Genomic DNA, 15,312 nt, shown 5'->3' on the forward strand with positions numbered 1-15,312 from the left:
ATCAAAGATCTAAAGTAGGTCTGCAACAGCTTCTATAGCTTCCTTTGAGCCAGAGTGGAAAAGAGGCAACCATCAAAGAAAGACAGTGGAGTACTTGCTCCTCTTCAGTAATACCTAAAGGCCCCCAGGAATTCCCTCACTGAGAGCCCCCCAGGCACACCCTGCCTCCCTCTACTGCCAGGGCAGCCGCCTGAGGTCCCACTCGGAAGCACCAAACATGCAAAGGGGACTTTTAAGTTACTATCCTAAACAAACAGATTAAGTGACTAATGCTTACCATCCAGTGAGTAGTAAGGTTATTCCCCCTCTGTTTCATTTCAGATAGAATTATATACCTGAAATTGAGCAGCCTTAGCCATCATACACTCCTTCACAGAAAGGAAATTAACTGATGAGTTCAAGGTCACACTCCCAGGCAGAGGCAGAGCTGGGACAAAACCTCAGCTCAGGACAAAAACCTCCTGATACCCAACCATGGGCTATTCTCTCATCCATCCACATTCCTGCCTTCACAGCTTTAAGATAACTAATTTTTTTCCTTTCAAGTCAATAGTTTGTATTCCTTTTGTTTAAGAACTTTTAAGAAGCATAATGAAAATGTGGGCTCCCTTCTGACCAGAAAGATGTACTGGGCTCCAAGATTTCACACATAAGAAAGTTCCCCAGGACACCCCCCCACCACTCCGCATCCCACTCCCCCCCCCCCAGACACAATAGTATTTGAGCTTAGTCAGTCTCTATTTTAGGACAGTCTGGAATTCAATATAATTTAATCAAGTCAAAGTACTGTTTCAAATGAACTTGTGAAATAATAATAATAATGTAAAAAAATCTCCATAGAAGATTCTTCTCTTGGCCAAAACACAACCACAGATGAGGCCAAACCATCGTGGCCAAGAGTCCCACACAGACACCAAATCTGAGAAATTTGGGATGAGGTAGACTTTAAGAACTACAAAACATTTCAGTTTACTTTCTGGCTCTCCTCTCCTGTGAAGACGATGAAAGGAAACCCCATCCCATTTGAGCTGCAGCTTCTGCATCCATCACTTTGCGGGATCAACAGCCAACTTCCTGGAAGCAACAAGCTCTTCGGGCTGTTTATAAATTGTGCAAGCACTGATAGCTTGTATGCCAGAAACGCACACCAGCCCAGGTGGAGGACAGAAATCACAGGGAAAAAAAATTTTTTTTTTTAATTGAAAACTAAAATGAAGGCAAGATGCACGGTGCTGGACCCAGGTACTACACTGCTGAAATCAGATTAAAGGATGATGTTCTCCTGATTTACGAAATAGAAATTAAACTTAGAATTTTTCAGTTATAAGTACCTCTGCCGCCGCCCAAATTTTTCTTAAACCCTTGGGTGTGTGCTTCCACTTCCTGAACAGAGAATCCACAGCAAGATGATATCTAATCAAATATCATATAAATTTAATTAAGATTACTACATCCGTAAGTTTAACCTGACCATACTGGACAGCTTTTGAAACCAATGAACACTACATAATCTATGCACAATTATATTTTCACAAACAGAATAGGTAAATCATCCCATAAACTTTGATAAAGCAGATGATTCCCATTGGAATTCCTAATTAAGCTGTAACCAGTGTGAAATCTATTCTCAAACAGTCTACCAACCAACAAAGTAACAGGCTGGGGAGAAATTAAACTACAGACTTTGACAAAACCAAGACACCATTCTGCAGCTACTTGAAGAAAAGCATTTTTCAAAGCTGTGAAGTTTAAATCAAGCACAGAGGGTTCCAGGAAGGTAGTTCTTTGCTTTTGGGGGGATTTTCTTCAGGGTGCCTCTAAATCTATTTAAAGCAGCCTCAAGTAGCCACAGCTGGAGGGTCAGGCCTTACAAAGTAAACAATAGTTAACTCAATTCAGACTCAGGACTTAACTACAACCAGTGGCTAATTACTCCTCTATTACCCAACAGTATCTGAACTATCACTTTTTAAAAGACCCATTCGGAATTATGTTTGTTCACTAAAGGATTCTAATCAGCAATTAATAGCAGAGTAGAAACCTCCCAATTAAGAGCTACATGGGGAGAGACAAGAGTTTGTCAGAATTACACATTTCTGGCAAAGGAATCTAGGACAAAAAATTTTCTAAGTGCCTCCCATGGGGAGAGGGGAAAAAACGTATTCTGAGAACATACAAATTAAGTGTATACACAGTGTATGCTCAATAAACATTCTTTAAACATATAGCTTACCAAAATTACCTCTGGAAAAACACACTTAAATGCTAATTTTTTTTTCAAAGGTTGTTCAAGCTCACATGTTTTTAAATACCCTATAGTGAATGGCATGATATGTACATTATATCTCTCCAATTATATCTTAATTTTTAAAAACCTATACATTTAGAGATGTAATGAAATGCTTAGATTTGCTTCCAAAAAACATGAAAGGGGACAACTGCATTAAGGTATAGATCAAACAGGAGGAGCTATTATCATCAAAAAGAACACAGGAGTTCCCTGGTAGCCTAGCAGTTGGGGGTTCAGTGTTGTCCCTGTTGTGGTGCAGGTCCAATCCCTGACCTGGGAACCTCTGCATGCTGCAGGCTGAGGCCAAAAAATAGTAATAATAATAATAACAACACCAAGAACAAATATTGGCAGGGATGTGGAAAAAGGGGAACCCTGGTGCACCCTTGGTTGGTGGGGATGTAAACTGGGGCAGTCACTATGGAAAAGAGCATGGAGGTTTCTCAAAAAACTGAAGACAGAATTACCATATGACCCAGCAATTCCACTCCTGGAAATATATCTGAAAAAAACAAAAACACTAATTTGAAAAGATACACGTACCTACCCCAATGTTCACAGCAGCATTATTTACAACTGCCAAGATAAGGAATCAACCTAAGTATCCATCAACAGATAAATGGATAAAGATATGGTATATATACATACACACAATGAAATACCACTCAGCCAAAAAAAGAATGAAATGTATTATTTGCAGCAACATGGAGGGACCTGGAGGGCATGATGCTAAGTGAAATAAGTCAGATAGAGAAAGACAAATACTGTCTGACATCACTTATATGTGGAATCTAAAGTATACAAGAAACTAGTGAATATAACAAAAAAGAAGCAGACTCACAAAGAACAAACTAGTGGCTACCAGTGAGGGGAGAGGGAGGGGCAATAAAGACGGGGACACAAAAACTACTGGGTGTAAGATTGGCTCAAGGATGTATTGCACAACTCAGGGAATATGGCCAGTATTTTGTAATAACTGTAAATGGAAAGTAACCTTTAAAAATTGTACAAAAAAAAAAAAAGATTTTTGAAAACAGGAGGAGCTATCAGCTGGTATCTGTTGAGACTGGGGAACGGTACATAAAGTTCATGACATTATTCTGTCCAACTATGTGGATATAGGCTATCTTCCTTGCAAAAAGGTTAAAAAAATAAATAACATGCTATACCAAGAAAAGTGAGTTGGCTTTTTTTTTTAATACCTGGCTGCATATCTAATGTTGCCTTAATGCAGAATTTTTTCTTTTAATCAAACTTTTCAGTTCTTCCCCTCACAAGAAAAAGAAGCTAAATCTGCAATTGCCTGTGCGAATGCTGGAGGTACAAATGCTTTCAAAGAGTGTGGCAACTACAAAATTTGGAACTAGAGCGAGATTATCCATCCCCCAGTTTGAAAGTGCTCAATTCTTCTTCTTGTCTCAAACAGGCTATCATCAAGTAGATAATTAGCAAGAAAGAAGTTATAGTGCAATGTATGCTCCGACCAAGGTAAGTGGCACATTATTTGAAAGGCAAATTATAAAGCAGTAGAAAGAGCAAGAGATAGGAAGTGGAGATGGGAGAGGCATTACTTAATGCTGCATAAAGCAGTCTTATAAAATGAAGTTATATGATTTGTTTTTAATCAGCTTAAAAAAAAAAACCCTCCATTATTTTGTTTCTCAAGGTTTAGGGAATTCTGCTGCAGGATAGACCCTCAGTTATTCCATTCATTCTCTTCCTAACAATAAGAGACCTTTGAGGAAAAAAAAAAAAAAAAACCTGCAGATCATAAAAGATTAGAGAGCTGGGCACCATAAAAGTTTAAAGAACAATCAATGCAAAGTGCTTAAAAAGAGACAGGACATGATTTTCTTTCAACTCTCTGAATGCCACCTTTTGCCAAAACAAACTGAACAAGCAGTGATTGGAACCTGCATCCTGGTTCATAAGGAAACCAAGATGTATTAGGACTTGAAGAGATGAACAGATTGGTTGTTCGCACAATGGGCTTTACCGGTTATGCTAGATTAAATAGTAATAAAGACGCAAACAATCATAGCCGTTCATGTGGGCAAGGCTGTGAATCACGGCCATTCACTGGGGAAGAGATGCAGGTACAGGTGCAGGAACGAAAGGAAACGGCTTTTCAGGTGGCATCCTTGCCAGATTCCTCTGATGACCCTGTGCTCACTGCCTGTGTCCCCTGCAAAGTTACTGTACAATGGCAAACAAACCAAAACAAAGGACAATGTCAGAGCTCTCCTCTCTGCATACAATCCAGCAATCATCTTCCCCTACACCTCCTCCTCCTTCAAACATTTCCAGAGAGAAGTGGGTACAGTGCAGGATTCAGCTGGCCAGGGAGTCTGTAACCTAACCCGTGTTAGGAAGAGTGCACCTGCATGTTTCTGAGCAAATGACCAAGCGTCTTGTAGGGGCTCAGTTTCAAAGAAACCTTGGGAAATAATAGGATAAAATTATTAGTTCAAGGGCCTCTCATTTCTCTGCCTCCTTCCCACCCTCCACCTTCCAGAAGTTATAGTGGAATGCTCCAGAGACAGAAGTATTTGCACAACTGGAATACATTTATAAACCACCTCAATCATTTCTGCTAATTGTATAACTCGTATAATTTGTTGCAACTGTTCAGAGCTGCCCCCTGCACTGGTTTGAGATTCCCAAGGGCACATAAAGTTTCATTCTATTCATATTATCAAAAACTTTATGGCACAAGGCTGCTTGGGTTGTGAGTCCTGCCACCTGCTTACTCCAAAAGAGGTGTACATATTAGAAAAGTAAACTTTTCCCAGGAGGCCTCTGTCACCAAGAACCCTGACTTGGAGAGACTGGCCATGAGAGGATGCAAAATTTGAGTTACTGGGGCCTTAGCCTTCCACCTGTGCTCAGAATCCTCAGCAAGCTGACTGACCTACATTGGATTGGGCGAAACACATGTGTCGTCTAACTTTGTCTTCACAGCAGCCCAAAATAGGATATTAGGACCCTCTTTTTAGAAATAAAGGAAAGAGGTTCGGCACATCACACACACGGCTGTAGGGTGGTGGGGCTAGGAATGGACCCCAGAAATAACCTCCCTTCTCTTCCTCACTATTCCCTTGTGAATGGCGAGCACTGGGTGTGATGGGCAGGCATGAGGCATCCAAATAATTAACAGGGTCAGAGTAAAGGAACCTTCACCCTCCCCCACCCGTCTCCCCATCAACAACCCAACCCAGGACCTGGGGTTCAATCAGGCAGCAAATGCCCACCTAGAGGACAAAAGACCAGCTGAAAGCAGGTCGTGAAAACCACGACACCCAGGGAAAGAGGGAAACAGCTTTAAAAAAAAAAAAAAAAGAGCAACTTTTATAAGCAGACTGTATGGTTTATAGCTTGCGTTTCAGAAGATTATGCATTAAATACTTAGATTGAAACCACACGTAAAGTATTACTAGAAATGTATAAAGCATAAAGCCTTTGGATAAGAAAAATTCCTAAGCATACCTTCTCCAAAAAACCCCAAAAACCAAAAACACAGGACACCAATTGGCAACTTTCAATTAGACCAGAGGCCAATCATAATTTTCAATTTTTCTACAATCCTGATTTAACTATTCAATCTGCTTCATGGCAACAATGGTCCTGTATCACATTCTTCAGTAGAAAATTTCTCAGTCTCAAGTCATATAATTGGCCAATTAATAGGTCACTTTAGACTGCTGTTCTAAACCCTGCAATTATATATATTTATAAAAAAAAAAAAATAAGTGCAGGTTCCAAGAGGGTTAACTACTGTGAAAATTTTAACCTCTGGTCTTCAAAGTCCTGCTTTGCGTGGGGAGATAAGAAGTGATCTGAGTTTCTGACTAATTCCCATACTTTTATTCGAAACAAAAGCAGAGGACAACCACATTACTGACAGTCCCCAGGAACTGAAGCCAATGAGGTAGATAAAATGGACTCAAAGGCTCCACATCATGCTTAAGACACCAAAAAACAGCACTAACAGTTCCTAAATTTCCCACCAGCCAGGGAACATTGAGGATTTTTAGATTTTTTTTCTCTGCCTGGGAATTTTCCTTCCACCCCTCCTCCCTCCTGTCTCAAGACAATGCCTTCAGCCTTTGAAACTGCATCCATTGTAAACAGCTCTGAATATTAACACAGCCCAGAGTCCCGCTCTAAAAGACCCCCAGGGTTTCAAATTGCAGTTGCTGAGAAGGGAAAAGGTCCCCAGTGAGTAAATGTCACCAAGCTCATTCAAAAGCAGTTGAAGATCTGGCCTGCTCGTGAAACTTGAAAGTCTTTCAACTTTGGGGGTAAATCAAAAGAATCCCTTTGAGTTTTAAGCAGATGATCTTGGTACACCCAACATCCTTTATTGCTCATGGCGACTTTCAATTCAACAGATCCCTTTTCCAGATTTCCCTCTCTGGTGGATGGTGGATGTCACTTTTAAAATAGCCAATGGCTCTTTTAAAAAACAACCTCCTTCCCCTGATAACAGAACCTTCGGGGCTGTAGCAGGTGCACAAAACTGGGCCAGGTGCGTTGTTAAGTCACACAAAACCCGAGTGGCTCTCTCTCTCGCATTTCTGTCCACCCTCAAAGGGAAGATGCTGAAAAGGCTTTGCACCAGGAAGACACCTCTGCAGAATGGGGGAGAGGCCTTTTCATTGTGAGTATGGTGTCTGAGGGGAGAAAGGTCAGCCAGAGGCCATCCCAACGTGCTCAGGGAAGGCTACTTGGGGAACTGAGGCCAAGGCATTAACACTGCAGGGAGAGGAACTTTGAGCCCTCAGAGGAGAGACAGAGGGCCAAGCATGGGGACATCCACTGGGAACCAGCGCTCATTACTCTGCACTAAATCATCATCTTTTTGGAGATGAAGAATTAATTACTGCTGACAGTATATTCAAAAAGTCCAAAGTTCAGGGACTCTAGTGACCTAATACAATTACGGAAAGGGATGCACACACTTTTTTAAAACAGTCCCTTGAAAGGAGGACAAATACAGCCCTGACATATACCATAAAGGCAAGCGACACTGTAAGGAAGGGAATATATATACACATGACTGGGTCACTTTGTTGTACAGCAGAAATTGGCACAATATTGTAAATCAACTATACTTTAAAAAATAAATAAGTAAACAAAAAATAGACACTGTATGCCAACAGGGTTCATTTGCAAAGGGACCTAGGGGGTCTCCAGGCACTTCCTAATTTCACAGTCCTCAAAAATTAGATTTTTATGGACCTAATTTCATATCAGAGGAACTTATTGTGTGCCTTTAAAAGGCAATCAACTGTATTTCCCAGAGACATCCCCTCACTCGAAAAAAAAAAAAAAAAAAAAAAGAGGGAGAAAGAAAACTCCTAACAAGTAAGTGCTCCATCACACAGAGGAAGTGAGGCCAGGCTTCTGACACCAGTTGCAAAGAAAAGGACTCTGCGCTCAGATCAAAGCTTCTGAAAACTTTAAATGCACTTGCACTTTTCAGATTTTCTCCCTGCCATTACCCACTGTTCAAAAGGCTCCCTCTTCAGAACAACCCTTTGTCCATCCCGGGTCGGCCCAGTTCTTAAGTGATACAGAGATACAAATAGGAAAACGGACAGAAGGGAAGACCTCAGGGCCAAGCAGACAATCATCTACTTCTCTAAAAAATGAAAAACAAACACACATACAAACACACACACACAAAAGAATCTCCGATTAAGGTTCTAGAACAATTTGGTCATCTGCAATTTAATTTGCATAAACAGGATGGGGAAGCATTTTCCAAGCCCTTAATTCACAACACCCTGCACACCTGGGCCTTCCAGCACAGATGTAAAATTTGAAAGACAAAGGCCCTCTTTGCTTCCCAACTACAATGGCAACCACCATGGGCTTATGTTTATTTTCTAAAGTAATCATAAGCACCACTTAGGTGCCAAAACCCACAGGGTTTGATTTAAGTCACCCGCAATTGGTACTGCAAAGACCAAAAAGGAGATAAAATGAGATCCAAAATCAAGCCATTCGTCTTAAACTGACTCTGAATAATTCACACTGGTGACCTTTAGAGATGGTCCTTGTTTCTGAATGCCTGGGCATCATCCCTCCACACTGAGCAGGAGAATCATTTGTTCCTGCTGCAGGACCTGTCTGCTTTCTTATCAGAATCCTATTAGGTCCTCGTTTAGCTGCCAGACCCTTGAAGCAGGCAACATTGGGCTCAACTTTTTGTCACAGACAGAATGGAAGGTAGATTGCATTTTAATGCATCTTAAACAGCTCCTGAAGCCATATGCTCAAAAACAATTTCAAAGAAAGCAAACATCTGAGTTCTAAGAAGTTCAACTTCTCCCAAGGTTCTGGGAAGGTGGAATAGGGCTTGGCAGTGCTGGGTGTTATTTATGAATGTGCTGGTTGAACTATGCCAATCTCACCTACGTAATGGGATGGCAGATTCAGTTATGGCTCCAGTACTACAACTATAAGTTATTGTGTTGAATAAGTTATCCTCAGGCCCCAGGAATGAAAGTATTTTCCCTCTCCCAGCACCATTCCAGTTCTTCTCTTCAAACTACATTTACATTCACTATTAAGAAGTTGTACTTTCCTTAGGCTGAGCCTAGGAGCAACTTCAAAATTAGATTCACTATTTGCAAAAGCAAAAAAAAAAAAAAAAAGTTCCATAAAGCCACAGGTCCTCTTTCTATCTCAAACTCACAGCCTGAAATTGTTTGAACTAGCTGCAGTAAATCTACTTCATGAGGTTATAAACTAGCTCAAAGGATTTTCTAGACACAATGGACTCAGGGGTGTAAACTTGGTGAAACCATAAGATATTTTATTATATTATTTATATTCAGAGACTTTCTCCCCTTAAAGTCTTGCTGAATCTTAGCCAGGAATATAAAACATAAATATCCTGATGGAAAATTCAGAACAAGACTAATGACTTAAATGGAGAAATCTGAAGTCCAGGGGAAAAAAAAATATTTGCTTGATTTTTTTTAATTAGAAAAAAACTTCACAAGTATTTGTCAAAGGATACACATTTCTGTACTGAAATATCTTACAGCTATCCACACACAAACTAGAAGCCATACTACTCACATCTTAAAATATTATCAGTTAACACCATAATCAGTATAATCAAGTCTAGTGAAGCTTAAAATAGCCAGTTTGGTATTTACTGATCATCCAATGTGTGAGGAAAAGAGAAAAGACCGCAATTTTAAAGGTATTTATGACTTGTGAAATGTCACTCCTTAGGCAACAGAAAGCCCCAAAACAAGCAGTAGTTTTGTTCCAAAAATTAAAGGGCAAGGCAAAGTGGATCTTGTGACCATAGCAAAGTGCAAACAAGAGGACACTGTGTCCTCTCCAGGAAGCCACCACTTCTGAACGAAATACCTTCCCCACAACGCCACTGACACATGGCATTAGGAGTCACTCTTCCAAGAGGTGAACACTTAAGAAATTACCCTGATTCTGCTCACGTGATTTTACTTTTTTAAAAACTCCTTTAAGAGTATGTAAGGGAAAAACCACAATACCCCAGACCACCACAACTAAATAAAACAGTACCTAATACCAATGCTGGGCTCTACCTCCCACTGCTTTACACTTTGACCACTGGTTGTCCCTAAGTCAGGGAATGCCAAAGGAGCAGCAGTACACTGAAGAGAAATCCCACCCCTCAGTCAAGGGTCTAGTTTCAGAACTCTGTAGGACTGGATCACTGGTCCAAGTTAACGCTCTTTGCCCCACTCTCACAGGTACAGGGTCTACACATTAAAAAGGAATTAACTTCCCTCTCTCCCCTCCCAGCAGCCAGATTCCCAGACACCTGTTCTTAGATCAAGCCACAGGTGTTGGTTCAAACTTGTGTCACCAGTTTTCTCTCTCTTTTTTGAATGCTGAATGTCATGACAGGTTACTACTGTGCCTCTTCTATGTCCTAGGAAAGAGGTCCAATTATTCAACTGAAAAGCAGACTGTTCAAGCTAGGTCTCTTCTGCAACGTACTAACAGTTCTGCAGAGATGCTAATTACTGATAACCAGACAGGATTCTGACTCCTGGACCAGATTTGTTAGAAATTGTAAAAGGCTATGTTATTCTCCCTCGTTTACAGAAATTTAACGTATTTTTTTTCCTGCCGAAACTCCTGTAAGAAGTGTCCCACTAAATCTGCATAGGCCAAAATCCTGACATCAGAGAAGAGCTAGGTTAATCTCACTCTGTCAACCCAGTCTCTGGCACCCTCTCCAGAAGGAGCACTACTCCAAAACTAATTTGCACCATTTATAGAGAAGAAGTGCTAGAGGGTGGACCCCACTCCACTCCACTACATCTCAAGCCCAAAGGGTCCCCTAGAGAACAGACAGGAAGGGTCTGGGACACAGTTCCCTCAAATGCCAACCAGGCGGAAAAGGACAAACTTCCAGCAGTTACCGACCCCCAGAACTTTCAGAGCCCCCTAACTCGGGGATCCTCCAGGAAAACTGCCTTCTGCCAGGGGCCAGAGCCAAGTCAGGCCACCAAGGTCCTGGGGGATGATGAGGCGGCTACACACGCTCTAATAAATAATGTAAATACAAGACTGGAGCCAAAAGTCACCTCCATTCATTACCCGCTGGAAGGCCAAGCAGCTCACACACCAGAGAGTTGAGTTACGGGAGAGGAAAAAAGAAACACCCCCAGACACACTTCCTCACACTCTCCCCGCCAGATGTTTCCCACTCTCCACCCACACACATTCCCCTTACCTCCACACTCTTCACTCACATTCTTACTTACCACCTCCCAGATCGCCCTCACGAGAGCCATGCTCGCTCACCTCCAGACCCCCACGACACTTCTCTTCCCTCCAGAACCTCAAGACCCACATCCGCTCTCCCTGAGACCCCATGACCCACGCTCGATCAGATTCTTCCCAACGAGGTACACTTTCCTCCTCCACACCTCCAAAACTCTGACTCGCGCAGCACCAGACCCTAGCGAAACGCACACTTTTCCCATCCAGACAAGTTCTCACGCACGCCCTCTCCCCTCGGGACCCCCGAAGGGGAGCTCACGCTAACATTTTCCAGCTCATTCAACTTCACACACAAGCCACTCAACCCGCAACTCCTCTCCCGGGGAAGCACCCCTGCCGCCCCGTCCCAAGTGACAGCGCCCCGGGGGCGCGGGGAGGGCGGAAAGGGCGGTACTCACAGGCTCCGCGTCCAGGCGGGCAGGTCTCCTGGCAGCGCTGCCAGCCCCCGCCCGCCGCAGTCCAGCGAGTCCCCAGCGCAAGCGCAGGCGGCAGTGCAGGGCGCCCGCGGGCCGGCCGCAGCCGATGCGGGCTCCAGCCCGAGAAGCAGCAACAGCAGGAGCAGCCGGAGAAGAGGACAAGGCGAACTGCGCGGGGCTCCGAGCGCTCCCCGGACCGGCCGCGCCATCTTGTCTGGAGCGCGCTGAGAACTCCGGGCGCGGGGGCTGCGAGGTCTGGGGCGACCGCAAGCACTGGCGGGCCTGCGGGGACTCTGCTCGGCACTACGCTCCGCGCCGGGGCATGGCGGCCGGCACAAGTTCACTCCGCAGCGGCGGCGACTCCGGCACTCAGCGGGCCCCCAGTGCCCGGGCCGCTCCGAAACGCCCGGAGGGGACAGAGAACCCCGCGCCCATCCGGGCCGACCCGCCCGTGCTCGTTGTGAACCTCAATGATCCGGGCAAGGGGTTCGGCCGGCACTCCTCGTCCTCCCGCCGCGCTTCTGTCCAGGCTCCGGGGTCCCCGCACACGCCAAGTGCCGCCGCCGCCCCTGCAAGGAAGGCGCTCAGGCTCACAACCGGAGCTCTGCGCCCGTAGGCATCTTCCTTGCGGCTTCGAGCGCCTGGCTGCAGACCCCTGACTGGACGGCACGTCCACCCCCACACTGCTCCAAGGGCCCCGTGCGCCTAGCTGTCCCAGCGCCGAAGGCAAAGGGAGCGCGCGCAGTTCCGGGCTCTGCACAGCACCTCCGCGTAACGAGAACCCCGCAGACCTCGCGGCCGAACAATCAGCCGCTCGCCGCTCGCCTCCCCGCGGCCCAACCCCGGCCGGTCCCAGAGGCCCCGCCCCCGGCCTCTCGCCCTCACACACCCCCTGGGCTCCGAGCCCCACGGCCTCCTGCCGGCCCACGTTGGACGCTTTGCAACAGTGCCCCGCCACGCCCCCCCTGCCTGCTGCTTATTGGCTACCGAGGTTCACGGCAGCCAGCCTGGGCGCCCATTGGAGCGCTGGTCATGATCCCGCCCCTCTCGCTTATCCGGCCACCCCGCCCCACTCTCTTTTCCCACCCAAGGTGTGAAGGGCGGGGGACTGGGAGGAGAAAAGGAGAGACGGCCTCCGGTTCTTAAAGTGGACATGCTCACTGAGGGTGGAGAAAGGGGATGCGCGCGGAGGGGAGGAGGAGTAAAGATCTGCTCTCTAGGTCTAGGGAAGGAGAGAAAAATGGTAATGAGAATAATGCCCCCGCTTTGAAAAGGCCTAGCCCCAAAGATTTTTCCCTCCTGCCCAGATTGCTAACAGAACCAGTGATTTAGAACAAGTCTACACCCATTTTCCAGATGCCCTCTAGGAGCAAATATGTAGATAAAAATTCACAAATTTCATACTTATGGGGGCATCTTTAGTTATTTTGTTAGGAATGGCCGCCTTCCTCTCTCACAACCTGGAACTCCTTTCGACTCCTGACTTGTTCTTGACCTCTTAAATCCAGCAGTATGTCCTTGATTGCCAAATGAATGTCTACCGCCTGCAGAAAACCGAGTCTCCAAGGTGCTCTTACCCCCTCCTCAATCTCTGCCCTGGTAAATTGAAGAGTACTCCTGCTAACACTCCAGGCTTTGATAAAGGGATTTCTTTGTTTAAATCCGAGCATTTTAAAGCCACTTTTCAAGAAGCAATACATCGAAACAGAGTAAAAAGAGAAATAATAATTGTCACAAAGCTACCGACTTTGGCTCCTCCAGGTCAGAACATAGTAGCCATGTGTTAGGGCACTGCACTGAAACAGTAAGACAGGCGCGCGCACGAGCACGCACGCACACACACACACACACACACACTCACAGAGTGAACAAGTTAAAAGATTAGCATAGTAAGAAATGGCTGCTCCTCTCCGCGTTTTGGTTTGCTGATGTCTCTTGTCCCTTCCCAAAAGTCTGTACTGTGAGTTTCTAACAGAACAGGACACACTTGTCAGGAAAGCAAAGCAAGTCAAATCTGTTCAAAAACATTTGCTCCAGCAAATGAAATCTTACCTCTCCGTGTTAACGGAAACAGGGGAGAAAATATTCCCCAGAAAAAAAAAAAAATTAAGGGTTTTGTCCCATTTTTGACACATTCTAAGGGGTTGCTTTAATTGAGATGTTAAGCTTTTCCACAGTCCTAAGGGCACCGCTCGCTCTTAATCAAAATTGGGTTTGGGCTTGGTAATGGGGGGGTTCCTTTCTTTTTATTCCCTCCTTTCTCTCTTTATCCTCCTCCCCCTTCTTCTGATTCCTTATGCTATCAGATACTGATACCTCGTTTTTTCCTTCTTTACTTTCTTTCTTCCTCTCTTTGCATGATCTCAACAGTGAGTACCAAAGCAATGCTCAAATATGTTTGTAAATCAATTCAAATATGATTCCCAAGAAGCATTATCAGAAAAAGGTGGCAGCTGACCCATTCTGCTTATGCCTTTAACTAGCTTTTAGATTTCCTTTGTAATTCACATTAAACCTAACACCTTCCACTTGGGCAAGAAGATATATCTCTATTTGTTGCAATGCCTTTCCATAAAATAAAAATAAGCAAGGGATGGAATTTTAAGGATCCCAATGCGATGTAGTCCTCTAAGTCAAGATTTCTTAAATTTTTTTGTTGAATGCAGCATAACTGGGAGCATTTCCTTAAGGGAAACTGTCAGATCTGCCTTGCCCCATCCCCACCTCAAATAAAACAGCATAGGGCAGCAGAAACAAATTGACTTCATTGAACTCCTTGAGATGCTGACCTAAATCATCGACAGGTTTGTTCCATTGCTGGTATTGTAAATATCAGATATTTATGCTTAGGAGTTCCATTGTGGCTCAGCAGTAATAAATCTGACTAAATCTAGTATCCATGAGGATGAGTGTTCTATACCTGGCCCCACTCAGTAGGTGAAGGATCCAGTGTTGCCTTGAGCTGTGGCATAGGTCACAGCTGCCACTCAGATTCCTCAAATGCTGTGTGGCTGTGGTGTAGGCCAGCAGTTGCAACTTTGATTTGACCCCTAGCCTGGAAACTTCCACATGTTGTGGGTGCAGCCCTAAAAAGACCAAAAAAAAAAAAAAAGATTCTTATGGTCAAATATGTTTCCAGATGCTTAAGGGTGCACCTGTGAGATGCTTTCTTTCAGGATAGGAGTTGAGAATCAGCCAGGTAAGGGCACGGTCACAAATCTGAAACAGCCCCTGTGGTCTGATTACCACTCAGCCAAAGAGAAAGATTCCAAAACTGAGGAACACTTGCGGGGACTGGGCGCCTGAGCCTTGGCAGTTCCCCTCGTCTACAGCAGAGCATGAAGTCATGTCTGCTCCCCACACCATGTATGGAAGTTTGCCCGTACACTAGCAACCTGCTTGTGATTGAAAGGAGAGCGTGGGCTTGGAGATCTCAGGGGAGAATTCATCTGGGGCCACAACCTAAAATCACAAAGACCTGAATCACCACAAAGGCAAGTTTTCGAGGGAACTCTCTATTCCTGCTTATAAAAGAGCAAATACAGGTCCACTCAGCACCAAGAACCAGTTGACTGGGGCCCTCTGGGTTCTCATTTCCCTCAACCAACACTTTCACAATTTTAGAGAGCTACTTATTCCTTGAAGGGTGTCATCCAGGGACTTTTAGGTTTTTCCCATTCTTTTTAATCTACCAGTGACCAAACTCCAGGGCCAGTACAGATAGAAGTCCCCCCACCCAAACCACTTGCAGGGCTCTTAAATACGGCAGCTCTAGGAGTTAATTATCCTAAACCCACAAAAGAGAAA

At 44.6% G+C, this 15,312-nt stretch overlaps 1 protein-coding gene across 1 annotated transcript in view; it reads right to left on the reverse strand.

Moving 5' to 3' along the window:
- LRIG1 (leucine rich repeats and immunoglobulin like domains 1) overlaps positions 1–11,718 on the reverse strand; it is a 116,988-nt gene extending 105,270 nt beyond the window's left edge. Inside the window, exon 1 of the mRNA XM_047778829.1 lies at positions 11,488–11,718. Coding sequence (XP_047634785.1) covers positions 11,488–11,714 — 227 coding nt within the window. The 5' untranslated portion in view covers positions 11,715–11,718. The remainder of the gene's footprint in view (positions 1–11,487) is intronic.
- Between the last annotated feature and the right edge of the window lie 3,594 nt (positions 11,719–15,312).

Source organism: Phacochoerus africanus, chromosome 1 (assembly GCF_016906955.1).
Source record: "Phacochoerus africanus isolate WHEZ1 chromosome 1, ROS_Pafr_v1, whole genome shotgun sequence".
In the NCBI taxonomy this organism is placed as follows: domain Eukaryota; kingdom Metazoa; phylum Chordata; class Mammalia; order Artiodactyla; family Suidae; genus Phacochoerus; species Phacochoerus africanus.